The sequence below is a fragment of the Martes martes genome (assembly GCF_963455335.1).
Source record: "Martes martes genome assembly, chromosome: 4".
NCBI classification, from domain to species: domain Eukaryota; kingdom Metazoa; phylum Chordata; class Mammalia; order Carnivora; family Mustelidae; genus Martes; species Martes martes.
This window is the reverse complement of record NC_137891.1, coordinates 170,131,478-170,145,491: the sequence shown is the minus strand read 5'-3', so window position 1 is coordinate 170,145,491 and position 14,014 is coordinate 170,131,478. Positions and strand designations below refer to the sequence as shown.

Genomic DNA, 14,014 nt, shown 5'->3' with positions numbered 1-14,014 from the left:
TGCTCATCATGATAAGTATTCTTGATCCCCTTCACCTATTTTTTTTTTTTTTTGCAGTTAGGTTGTTTTTACTTTTTTCATATCATAAACTTAATTTCTTTTTAAAAAATTTTAATTCCAATGTAGTTAACATGCAGTGTTATATTAGTTTGAGGTGTAGGATATAATGAGGGTAAAGTGAATTCATATAAATAATGCTTTTAGAATAGTAACTGATCCATTTTAATTGTTATAATTGTTGATCCCTACTCTCGATGACATTTTATAGTCTAATGGAAGAGACAAAAAATTAGTAAATACAAAATAATTATTTATTATAAGAAATTTTAAGAAAGCAATAAACAGGGTACTGACATGAATAGCAGAGTGGGGATATGATAGGTAAGATAGCCAGTTGAAGGACTCTTTGAAGAGGTCACATTTAAAAGGGTCACAAAGGATGGGAAGGAACCTTTTAGACCACCTCCGATATCTAATTCAGGAGCTAAATAATTAAGTCCTTTTTCCTTTATGTCAACCTTATATTCTGAAAGAAAAGAATTAATGAGGTTTAGTTAAGAATCTTTCAGCAGTTTTATTATGTTGGAAGTAAGAAAGTATGTGTCAAAATGTTGTTTCACTTACCTGTAAAACTTTGGGATGACTTCATGATAACCTTAGGAAACCCAGATTTCAATGTCTCTTGCTTCTTAGAATCTTCTTCCCATTGGGCATGATTGATAAAAGGTAGAAAGGAGTTAAGTGGTAGTTACATTTGTTAGCCTAGTTTATATGTTGTTTTATGCTCTAAAATTGGTCCCAAGACTCTCTCTTAGCCATTCATAAGATTTAGAATATGTGATAAATCACATCTCATTTTATACTTCATAAAGCTACCTTGCTAAAATTGTGGAGCATACGGCAGAGATGGTAAGGTTTTGATAAACTTTAATAATATATAATGGCGGGATGCCTGAGTGGCTCAGTCAGTTAGGTGTCTGCCTTCAGCTCAGGTCCCCATCCCGGCGTCTTGGGATCAAGTCCCACATGGGGCTCCTTGCTTAGTGGGGAGCCTGCTTCTCCCTCTGCCTTCTGTTCTCCATGCTTGTGCTCTTTCTCTCTCTGAAAAATAAATAAATAAAATCTTTAAAATATATATAATGGCATAGTCAGGAAGAATATATAATGCTGAGAGCCATATATTGGTGTCCTGTAGTTTGCCTGAAAACTTCATTTGTTGATTTGAAAGATAGGATTCTACCTGAGAAGTTTTGAGGATAGCATACTGTATAGATCTTTTAGGAGATCATAATATCTTTTTTTTTTTTTAAGATTTTATTTATTTGCTTGACAAAGACATAGTGAGAAAGGGAACAGAAGCAGTGGGAGTGGGTGAGGGAGAAGCAGGCTTCCCTCTGAGCAGGGAGCCAGATACGGGGCTCGATCCCAGGACTCTGGGATCATGACCTGAGCTGAAGGCAGCCACTTAATGACTGAGCCACCCAGGCGCCCCTCATGATATCTTTTATAGATAATTTATTTAGTCTTAGTATCACTTATATTTGTTTTAACAGTTTTTTAATTCACCACATTCATTGGTAGCATTATTATAGTTATTAAAATGTATACAGCGTATTTTGTGAAATGTCTTTATTACTGACTTGGTGTCATGGATATGCAGCCCGCTCAGGAAGAACACAGAGAAGATCCAGACTTTGAAACTAAGGAAGGAGGAGACCTTGAAGAGTGCTCTAAAATAAAAGTAAAAGAAGAAAGTCCTGAGTCAAAAGCAGAAAGAGAATTAAAAGCTTCCCAGAAATCCATCAGAAGACACAGAAACATGCATTGCAAGGTTTCTTTGTTGGATGACACAGTTTATGAATGTGTTGTGGAGGTGAGTGCATTTTAATTTCCACAGTTATAATTCTTACAAATTCTTTCATGTAGGGTTGAGTAAGTAGTTCTAGTGACTATTTCCAGGGACTGAAATGTTAATAGGGATTTTCTGGAAGTGGAGGTCTGGAACAATAATTACTGAGTCTTACTTTCTTCTCCAGTTTTCTCTATATCTGCCAAAACTTGTGAATCAAGCATGTGTTACTTTTATAATCCAAAACAATTGTTTAAAAACAATTGGTTATTATTTATAGAGTGACCTGCCATGACTAGATTTCCCAGGTAGCCTTAATTTCTGATATAAAGTCTAGCTATCCTCATAATTATATTTGTGAAAAAGTTACTGGGTGGTCATTTCTGGTGTCCCAGATCTAAACTGTAATAAGCCCTGGTTTATTCAATCCATTTCTTTAGCACTATGAAATAGGATATAAAAAATTTAAGTCAAGTAATGCCATTTTTTAGAATACTTTATTGTTTTCTGATAAAATAAGTGATCGAGTCAGGATTGAATAAAAATGTGTTACTTGGTTATTTTTTGCTCCTTCAAGACAAGTTAAAATCCCTAAAAATCTACTAATCATTTTTTTTAACTGGAGCAGTAATTATCAGTTATGATATGCTTGATATTAAGCAATGTGATTATTACTAATAATAGCCTTTATTGATAAAACACATATAATTCACATATATTTGTATTTTAGGTAATTAATTATGAATTGAATTATTTATATGCAAATGCAAATCTATCAAAGCAGTAATAGTCTAAAATATCACCCTATATCTATCAATAGACATTCCCTCTCCAAGTTTTAAAAAAGAAATGAAGAAAAATACAGTATTGCACTTTGAAAATAGCTGCTATCCTGTTAACCAAGGACCTGTGATCTGTTCTTTCTGCTTCTCTCCACTAGCTAGTTGAGAGATGGGAAAAGCTATTTCACACATTCTTCCCATTTGGACCAATGTCCAGAACTGGGTTCTTTATACCTGAAACATTTAGGGGCAGATATGTTTCAGAATTCAAAAATACTTCGGTTTTAGAAAGGCAGTAAATACTTTGGCTGCATATTTCATAACACACACAGCAGGGTGTGTGGCAGTACCAGGATTCATTCTAAGACGGGTACATAAAGATCATAAATAGCCTCGTAATAGTTCAGGTCAGAATTTGCCTTCAAATGAACTTTAGAATCTGTCCCCCCCCACCCGAAAAGCCTAAAATTTTACTTCTTAGAGCTTCTGGAGTTTGGAATTATAAATAAGGGAGTAGGGAGCTGTACATGAAGACTCCCCAAATCAATTCTGTCATTTGGAGTGAAAACATAAGAGAGAAAAAAATGAAGAAAATGATTACAATAGATGAGTTAAGTCTGAAAATGAATTAATAGCTATATGAATTATTAACAGTCATTAAAAATAACTCTGCTCATGGAGAGGATATGTGTGTGTCAAAAATGATTTCTAACTTTTTTTGAAGTATTTTAAAAAATACATTTCTCAGAGGTCATTATCGTGTTTGATTTTTTCAACAATCCCATTAGGTAGGATAGATATAAATAGTCTTACAGTTTTACATATAAGAAAGCTAATATTCAGAATTATTAATAGAATTGATCTAGGTTGTAAATGGAGGAGCCAGGACTTTTGACTGTACTAACTTAGCCTCTAAGTTAGGCTAAGTAGGAATATTAGTATACCCAAATTTGGCAGTGGTTTTATTTTCTAGGTAAAGAAACCTTAAGAAAATGATTCATAGCACAACTAAAAAAGCCGCCGCAAGTGGTAATGTCTGTAGGGTATCTAGACTTCGTGCGTTTTTCAGCAAGGAGCTGAGACATAGCTCATTCTCTTGGGACATTTGGTCTGAGAACGGCTGCATGTCTGAATGATTTCCATAGTCACAATTAACTGTCAGTGTTGATATTAGAGTCAGTGAATTTAGGTGGTCATGTTGACAGCAGCCCATAGCAAGCTTCAGGAAATACTGCACCAAAAATAAAGATTGTGATGTTTAAGATGGAGGCCAGGAATGGTTGATGAAGGGAAGGTAAAATTTTGCCTTTAATTCTAGCACTATTTCCAAGCCCCTATAAGTGTGTTGCATATTTAAGATTAAGAAACAGATTATAACCCATATTGTTCTACTTCTACTGTATAAACCATCTGAAAAGTGGTGGTAACCAAGGATAAAAGAGGAAATTGGGAAGTGACATTTTATTTTATTTGGTGATAAACACAAGAATAAGAGGAAACCTCAGAATATGTTTGTCTTTGCAGAAACATGCAAAGGGGCAAGATTTGCTTAAACGAGTGTGTGAGCACCTCAATCTTTTGGAAGAGGACTACTTTGGTCTAGCCATTTGGGATAATGCAAACTCTAAGGTAAGGAGACTGTCTGTCAAAATACTTGTTTAAATTCTTTTATCGTTGTTAAGTGTATTTATGCCTGCCTCTCTAAGATACAATGTATTTAAGAGTTATTCTTGCCTATTCTTGTTTCTCAGATTTTCCCTCTAGAACATTTTAAAGAAAAGACCATTGCTGATGTGTTCTCTCATCATTGAGAGAGAGTATCTACTGTACTATCTTTTTAAAGGACAGGGCAAGTACTGAGCTACGATGTCCTGATTAGCAAATAGATACCAATAACTTTATATATTATGTAATTAATATTGTATCTGATAGGTTCATAATAAATACTTGTTGAATGGATGATTATCAATATTATACTTATAATTATGACATATAGTTATAATTTGAAACATATTGTTTGAAACATATTATAATTTGAAACATATAATTTGAAATATATTATTGAAACAGTCCTACAATGAATCTGACATTTTCTTCTAGCCCAAAGGGAAACCAGTAGTTAACTTTCGAAAGAAGTAAAAGAAAGTGTGAGAACATGGAGGAGGAAGGAAAGGTTAAAAATTGGGTATTTACTTCAGAAAATTTGAATTATTTCCTAAGCTGATTTACTGAAAATTATAAATATTTAGCTTAAAATCTAGTGATAAAAAGTTTAGTGCAGTTTAACAAGTATTTGCAGATGCTATCCTAAATGATATGGATAGGGCTGTGGATAAGATAGTCATGGTCCCAGCCCTTTGGAACTTATAGTTTAGCGTGATGAGTGTTAAACAAGAGGAAATACAAGATGTCATGACAGGGTATGGCCAGGGAAGTCTTTTCTGGGGAGGTGACACCTGAGCCGAGAACTGAAGGATTAAATGGGTAAGTGAAGTGGAGAAAGAATGGCTTGTAAAAAGGCCTAGAATTAAGAGAATGGCGTTGGAGAAACTAGGAGCCTGGCTAAACATAGGAAGTGAGGAACAGAGAAAGAGATGAATCTGAATTGGTTTTGTTGATTCTTTCTTCAAGGTAACTTAAATTTATTAAGGAAAGTTGAGGGGTAGCAGCCTTTAACAACCGTAGACTCTGTAGATTGGATTTTTTGAGTTAGAGAATGCAAGGTAGAAGACATGGAATTTCCCTTTGCCTAAATGAACTCTATTTGTAAAATATACTAGTAGTTACCTAGTAGTTTGCAATAGTTTGTTCTTCTATGTGAGTGACTGTTGGTTCAAGCAGAAGAACTATGTCTACCAGCACTAGGTTAATATTATTCTTTAAGGACTTAATCTTTGTCCTTAAAGGCTCAAACCAACTTGTACTGAAGCCTCTAAGTTCTATTAATAAGGGAAGATTGAAGGTAATTAAAAAACAAAACAATACCCCCCAAACTACAGTGAAAAACATTCAGCAGCTGTGAGCTCAGAAATTCTCCAATGAATCAAGGAAAATACTCTGAAAAGTATTTTATATTATATAAGCTCAGTGAGATAAAGTTCATTGTTTTCACACTATGGATGAAAAAAAAAAGAAAAGAAAAGAAAAAGAAAAATTCAAGGTAGATTTGGGAATAATTGGGAATGCTTGAATTTAGCATGTTGGTAAAATCACTGAGTACTTACTTAATATAACTGGAAATAATTTCTATGAACCACACATAGTTAAATTTTGAGAAGCTAGCACATTCATCTAGACATTCAGGAGAGGAAATTCTTTTCCACTTGAAGCTGAGCTTCTAGGGCCCACATTGCTACAAAAACTTTCAGTTGCATTGATAACTTTTCACTATTGTTGGTGCCATCATACTTGTCCTGTCAGCAGGTTTTATTTCCTTTATAATACTTTTCAAAATCTTTATAAGCAAATATTTAATTCCTTTATTTATATTCATTTAAATATGTGTAAAGTGACATTAAAAGTGGCTAAGATAAAAGCTGAATAGCAAAGTATAAACCTGGCTGTGTAAAAAATGGCATTATTATCCCTCTTTGATAAAATATTTCTAGAAGAGAAAAGCTGTTGTTTTGGAATCATAATCTAGTTTCAACTTCCCTGATAGTTGCTAAGAGTGCCTTTTGGGGAAGTCATTGGGCAAGTGAATCCTGGGAAACATAGGGCTTATCATATTCAAGGCATTTGTTAGGTTTGTAGTAGGGTCCAGGTTCTTATAGGATATCCAACAGGAACATGGTCAGAGGTAATGAACTGTTCTGTATTTTCTGCTTCTACATTCATTGTGACCAACCTCCAACTCTGAGAAATAGTTCAAAGCAGAGTTTTTCTTTGGATTAAAATGAGGGTCTTTGGGCTGATTCAGGAAGTAGGGCATAGAAGCGAAAGCAGGAACTTGCCAAGCAAATCTTGCACAAAAATGAATTTGGAGAAGACTTACCTTAGCATTATCAGGTTAAAAGGCCAATACAGTGGCAAAAGCCCTCTTGGTGATGACAGTCCTTCTTCAGTATGCTATCTCTTGAGTCATACTCATTCATTATGGATGAGTTGCTCTCTCTGCTCATGTGTAACTGTCCCTGGTATTTCTGTCACCATCATCCTGGGGATTTGATTTGCCTCATTCACGTGACGTTTCTCCAATTTCCTTTGTCCTAGCTTTTCCTTGTGTTTTGATAGAATGCGTCTTCTAAGAAATGGCATGCGAGACATAATCTTTTTGAGATATTATATGTCTGAAAAATGTCTTTATTTACCTCACATTTGATTGTTAGTTTGGTTTGGTATAGAATTTTACACTTGAAGTTATTTGCCATCATAATTTTGATGGCATTGCTCCGTTTGTCTTCTGGCTTCCAGTGCTGCTATTGAGTAGGCCAGAGCCATTCTGATTCATGATCTTTTGTGTGACCTTCCCTTTGTAGAATTAAGCTAGTAGAATCTTACTGTCTTCCTTCCTCCATTCCTCCCTTTCTTCTTTCCTTCCTTCCCAAAATGCAGTATCCAGTTTAACTTAAAACAGTAAGGAGAGACCCTGTTTCCCTACACTCCTCACCAAACTACAATGGTGGCAGACTTTTTACTTTTGCCATATGAAGAGGAGGGGAAAACTGGAGTCAGGACTTGCTTTGGAACCACAGCTCCAAGTCCATGGTTTGGAGCCCAGTGCTAACTCTCTGTGGATGACATCTTCCCCTCCCTAAAACAGGTGAGGAAAGAGTTCCTCAGCCTTGTAAGTTCAAGCCCAGGTGGAGCCAATCTCCTTGCCAGCCCAGCTTAGAAATGCCACCTTTTCTTTGTTGACCCAAGCTGGTGACAGAGAGGACCATGAGCTAAGGGGAGGGCTCGCTCATGTTGCCTCAGAGTGTCAGCCTGATGCTGGCTGCCTTGAACCAGCAGGATGCGTCTTTGGTCAAAGGCCTAGGTGCAGCTTGAAGCAGCGATGGTGGGCTGTGGCCTGGTTGCCTGGTGCCATGAGGGGTCATGACACAGGGTTTGTGCAGCCAATCTGGAGGGGAATGAAAAAGTCTTGGAGCAGTGTGGGCAAGGATAGTGGTGGACATTGGTGGCATGGTGTGTGTGGCCAAGGGCTGCAAGCCTGGAGGGATAGCAGAAGGTCTTGGGGTGATTGGGACACAGACGTGCAGGCGCCAGCGTGTACCAGCCAGTACATGGCCGCTTGGTCTGGTAAGAGAAGGCCTTGTCACAGCCACAGCATTGGTGCTGGCGCTGGGCCGGAGCTGCTGGCGGTGCCAGGAAGGCGCCCCTGCAGAACTGGCAGGCCCTGGAACCAACTGGCTGGGGTTCTGCAGTGAGCCCTGGTGGGGTGCTCCTTTCTTGGTTATTGGTTCCTTGCCAGTGGGACCAGGATCGGTGTCTCTAGCTGCAGACTCCTCATCTCTGACCCAACATTCTGCTGGCCCAGGAACCCAGAGGGAGGTAGGCAACACTGGCGATTATCAGGCTAATGGGGATTGGGCCGTAGGGCCCCGGTCTTGGTTTAGTCCCAGTCCACTGATGCCGCGTGAACTGCTTCCTTCTTTTTTTTTTTTTTTTAAGATTTTATTTATTTATTTGACAGAGAGAGATCACAAGTAGCAGAGAGGCAGGCAGAGAGGGGCGGGGAGGGGGGGGAACAGGTTCCCTGCCTGGCGGAGAGCCCGATGTGGGGCTTGATCCCAGGACCCTGAGATCATGCCCTGAGCTGAAGGCTTAACCCACTGAGCCACCCAGGTGCCCTGAACTGCTTCCTTCTTGTTGCTTAATTTTATCCCCAGCGTGGAGGGTGGAGGGGGACCTGTGGAAGGGCCCTCCTGCAGTGGCTTCTGCAGCCACTGACCTGCCCTGGACACCAAGGAGTTGCTGCGCCTGTCATGCTATTTGATTTCACTGTAGTCACCATTACCTACACATATCCACTGTCAATAAGCCACATTTCCAGATATGCTCTTTAGAAGTATGCAGAGATTCACGAAATGATTTAATGTGTAAAGCCATTAATGTTCGTTAGTCATTTATCCAAATTTTCTGTCATTCTGAAAACACAAAGGATACTAGAGTTAGGACATCTCCTGGGGCTCAGTCCCCTCATTTCAGAGATGAGAAGACCAAAGCCTGTAAAGGCAGAGTGGCTTCCTCCCAGCTACACAGTCCATTCCCTCCTGAAATTCCTTGCCTCTTGCTCCTTCCTAAATGATTTCTTCTTCAGCTTTTTATTCATTTTGTCTTTGTTTCTCAGATTTTGTTTCCTACCTACAGAATTAGTTCCTGTTATATTATAAAAATTCAACCAAGTAAATATTAAAGATCTAATTGGCCTTAGTAAGCATTTCATGAATTGGGCAGTGTTCCACCTAGCAAGTAAAGGGGCGCTCTGAGGGCCTAAAGGAAAGGTTTTTTAAGGTAGAGAGGGAATGGAAAAGACGAAATTATTTATTAACAAAGAATCCACTGTTGAAGGCAAGGTCACCCTCCAAGAGGAACAGAAAGGGTCTATTAGTAAACATCTTAGTGCTGACCAGCAAATTTCCATGTTGATTAGTTAAAGATTACATTTCTTGGTGGTTGAAACCGTAGTTAGGTTAGATATTAGGTCTTGGTTTACTGACTTGGGGCCTTAACCTAAGTGATGCCATTTTGGGCTTATGGTTTTCTTTTTAACATTTCTCAAATTGTCAGGGGGAAAAATGTGAACCATAGTACAAACGGAGATGACTGTCCTCTTTCCAGTCCCAGTCCGTTGTCTGTTGTCTTCTTTTGTGTGTAAAGATTTGTCCTTTGTATATGTAAGTTCTCTCCTTAAGAATTTCTGGTTGGGGGCACCTGGGTAGGTCACTTGTTAAGAGGCTGCTTTTGGCTTGGGTCATGATTCTGGGGCCCTGCATCAGGCTCCCTGCTTGGTGGGGAGCCTGCTTCTCCCTCTCTCTCTGCCTGCTGCTTCCCCTACTAGTGCTCTCTCTCTCTCTGTCAAATAAATAAATAACATCTTTAACAAACAAAACAAAAAAAGAACTTCTGGATCTTTGCGTTTTGTTTGTATGCAGTTGGGTACCTTAGAAGGGAGGAAAGTTAATCGAATTGACTTTTTCCTCACAGGGCATGGCTTACTTGCTCTTTCCTATTGGCTGCATAATAACAAGCCTGTTGCCAGGCAGTCTGACTGGAGAAAAGGAAAAGCAGTTAGAAGCAAACTTCTATAGCCCTATGAGACATTTATTACCACTATGAATCAAAGTTATATGATGAGTTAAACAGTTGTTTCCTACGTTTTATTCCTGCTTAGTTGTTTATGAATGAATCAAGGATTTTTTTTCCTTGGAGAAATGTCACCCACATTACTTCCTCCCGATCCCCTCCAAATTCCCTCCCTAAGCAAAAATCTTGAGCTCTTTTGGTAAATACTGAGAATTTTATTTTTTTATTTTTTTTAAAGATTTTATTTATTTATTTGACAGACAGAGATCACAAGTAGGCAGAGAGGCAGGCAGGGGCGGGCGTAGGGGAAGCAGGCTCCCTGCTGAACAGAGAGCCCAACGTAGGGCTCGATCCCAGGACCCTGGGATCATGACCTGAGCTGAAGGCAGAGGCTTTAACCCACTGAGCCACCCAGGCACCCCAATACTGAGAATTTTAATTTTTTTTTAATTTAAATTTATTTATTTGTTAGAGAGAGAGCGAGCAAGCACAGGCAGACAGAGTGGCAGGCAGAGGCAGAGGGAGAAGCAGGCTCCCCGCCGAGCAAGGAGCCCGATGTGGGACTCGATCCCAGGACGCTGGGATCATGACCTGAGCCGAAGGCAGCCACTTTACCAACTGAGCCACCCAGGCATCCCTCCAATATTGAGAATTTTAAATGATTAGTTCATTCAATTCAGTGGCATATGGTCTTCTTTCTCTTTTCTTCCATTTTCTGTGTGGATGGATTTTCTTACCTTAAGAGTCAAATTTTCAACTCTGAGCAGATCATCAGTCATAGCCAGGAGGGTCTTTTACCTTGCAAAGGCAAATAGCAAACACCATTTGAGTGAATATTAAATTAATAGTGTGAGGCATTTAACTTATAGTCATCTGAAAGAATGCATTGTTTTAAATTGATTCATGAGTAGTTTTGAAGGCAAGTACAATAATGATTTTGTCTTTATTATCTGGTAAATCAGAAAGACTAAAATGAATTTTGTAAACACACTTGCAGAGTAGGAGGTTGTATTTGGGATCTTGTCTTTTGCTCTGAAGATTTGGTTTGACATCTCTAGTGGATTTAAATGTGGCTTTTTTTTTTTTTAAACACTTAGAGTCAGACCTAGAATTACTGTGCTGTTGAGTTTCTATAAACATCTTGAAGCAGTGATTTGAAGTCAACGTACTAACAGAAGCATAAACAATGGTTGTTCTTCAAGTTAAGGAAGACAGACTTGTGGAGCTTATAGATAAGTCTTTTACCTCAAAAGACAAGGATGTGTATAGATCACTTATATGTATGTGCAGGGTTTTAGGGCATCCAGATAAAGGTAGCTGATGGCCAACTCAGGGCATGTTCTTTCTTAGGTTTTTTTCTTAAAACTTTATAACCTGGGGTGCCTGGGTGGCTCAGTGGGTTAAGCCTCTGCCTTTGGCTCAGGTCATGATCTCAGGGTCCTGGAATTGAGCCCCACGTTGGGCTCTCTGCTCAGCAGGGAGCCTGCTTCCTCCTCTCTCTCTCTCTGCCTGCCTCTCTGCCTACTTGTGATCTCTGTCTATCAAATAAATAAGTAAAAATCTTTTTAAAAAAATGACCAAAAAAACCCTTTATAACCTAAGGTTATAATTTCCACAAAAGATATGAAAATTTCTATTCATTTTACTTACTTATATGACACTGCCTTATATCTCGGTAGCATTTTTCGTTTTTTTATTCATTTATCCATCAAACATGTATTGAATAGACAGCATGTGCCTTGTGCCAGGCAGAGCTGTAAAACATGTAGTTTCTTTGCTCAGGGAACTCCCAGGCTGACGAGGGGGCAGCAGTAAGATGGGCATCCACAAAGAAAGGTTTTTCTGTGAAGGTAATGTAAGGTCTGAATTATAAGAGATAGTTGGGAATATTCCAGAGGAGGAAATTGGGATAGAGTATTCCAAATGAAAGACAACATGTGAGACAGTGTTCTAAAGTAGGAGAGTAAATGCGAGACCTGTAATTCTTCAGTTGGATGAATAGAGATCTATATCCGGCTATTATTGTTATTCAGCTCTATTATTCAGAAACTTTTTTTTAAAGGTTTTTTTTTTATTTATTTGACAGAAAGAGACACAGTGAGAGAGGGAACACAAGCAGGGGTAGTGGGAGAGGGAGAAGCAGGCCTCCTGCAGAGCAGGGAACCTGATGCGAGGTTTGATCCCAGGACCCTGGGATCATGACCTGAGCTGAAGGCAGAGGCTTAACGACTGAGTCACCCAGGCAGCCCTAGAAACTTTTTTTTAAGCTCAAGAAGGAATGTGGTGGGGCGCCTGGATGGCTCAGTGGGTTAAAGCCTCTGCCTTCGGTTCAGGTCGTGATCCCAGGGTCCTGGGATCGAGCCCCACATCGGGCTCTCTGCTCAGCGGGGAGCCTGCTTCCTCCTCTCTCTCTCTGCCTGCCTCTCTGCCTACTTGTGATTTCTGTCTGTCAAATGAATAAATAAAATCTTTAAAAAAAAAAAAAAAGAAGGAATGTGGCACTTTTAAAAGCACAAACATAAGTTCTGTTTAAGATGTTAATTTAATAAGTAAGTAAGTAAATGTTAATTTATTTAACTCACAAGAAATGATCAGCAAAACAGACCCTTAAAAGGGAATCCTTAGGAGTGCCTGGGTGGCTCAGTGGGTTAAGCCTCTGCCTTTGGCTCAGGTCATGATCTCAGGGTCCTGGGATCGAGCCCCACATCAGGTTCTCTGCTCAGCAGGAAGCCTGCTTCCCCCTCTCCCTCTGCCTGCCTCTCTGCATACTTGTGATCTTTCCCTCTCTGTCAAATAAATAAATGAAATCTTAAAGAAAAAAAAAGGAATCCTTAAAAAAGAAATGAAAGAAATCCTTGCAACTGAAAGTATTCAATAGAAAATTATCCAGAATTGGTATTTTGGGGACGTCTTAAGATCCCTAATAAGAGGACACCTGGATGGCTCAGTCTGTTAAGTGCCTGCCTTCCACCCAGGTCATGATCCCAGGGTCCTGGGATCGAGTCCCTCCTTGGCCTCCCTGCTCATGCGTGCTTTATCTCTCTCTGATGCTCTCCCTCTCAAATAAACAAAATCTTTTTTAAAAAGATCCCTAATAAGATAAGAGTTCTGTAACTTTTGTCCTCTCAGTATTTTGTTATTTTATAAGTTAATTCTTGTATCTTTCCCTTAGGTATAACACTCTCTTTCACCTCTCCTTCAAAACCATTCTCTTGAGAAATTAGTTTACATATAACTATCTCTAGTTCTTCACTGCTTATTAGCATAACATAATACAGGAAACTGTGTAAATCATACATGCGTATTTCAAAGAATTTTTACAAAGTGAACACATCTGTGTAAATACCCAGAAGGTTAAGAAAATAAATATTACCAGGACTCCAGAATCCCCTTTTGTGCCCCTTCTCAGCCCCTCCCTCCATCCCCTAACAATCATTACTCCCACCCTACGCATTAAAAGTAACAAATGTCTTCCTGACATCTATCACAAGTTAGCTTTGCCTAACTTTTTACTAACTTTAAAAAGTTAGCTTTTTAAACTGTGTCGTAAAAATGAAATCATGCATATATTCTCTTAGGTCTGGCTCCTTTTATTTTGTTCAGTATTGTGTTTTTGAGATTCATCCATGTTGTGAGTAGCAATAGATCATTCCTTCTCATGTCTGTGTAAAAGTTCATTGTTTGACTATACCACACTTTGTGTATTCTACTATTGATGGCTGTTTGGCTTAAATATAGTTTGGGCTCTTAAGAATACTGCTGCTAAAAACATTCTGGTATATGTCTTTTAATGCACATCTTTCTTTTCTGTACCATGGACTTCATCCTATCAAGTTGTTTAGATGATCGGTATCAGCACAATTTATTGAGTGCTGGTTATGTGCTTTTTATATACATCAAATAATTTAATCCATAAAAACTCTGTGAGGAGAGTAGATTTTTAAAAAGGATTTATTTATTTATTTGAGAGAGAGAGAGTGGAGGGAGGAACAGAGACAGAGTGTCCTCAAGCCGACTCCACACTGAGCAGGGAGCTCAGCGTGGGGCTCGATTCCAGGACCCCAAGGTCATGACCTAAGCTGAAACCAAGAGTTGGACGGGTAACTGACTGAGCCACCCAGGCTCCCTGAGGAGG

The 14,014-nt window shown here is 38.9% G+C and overlaps 1 protein-coding gene across 5 annotated transcripts in view; it reads left to right on the top strand.

The window, feature by feature from the left end:
• EPB41 (erythrocyte membrane protein band 4.1) overlaps positions 1-14,014 on the top strand; it is a 191,917-nt gene that overhangs the window by 89,883 nt on the left and 88,020 nt on the right. For all 5 annotated transcript variants that reach the window (XM_080801110.1, XM_080801108.1, XM_080801109.1 and 2 more), the window contains exons 3-4: positions 1,661-1,873; positions 4,156-4,260. In XM_080801110.1, coding sequence (XP_080657236.1) covers positions 1,661-1,873; positions 4,156-4,260 — 318 coding nt within the window. The remainder of the gene's footprint in view (positions 1-1,660; positions 1,874-4,155; positions 4,261-14,014) is intronic.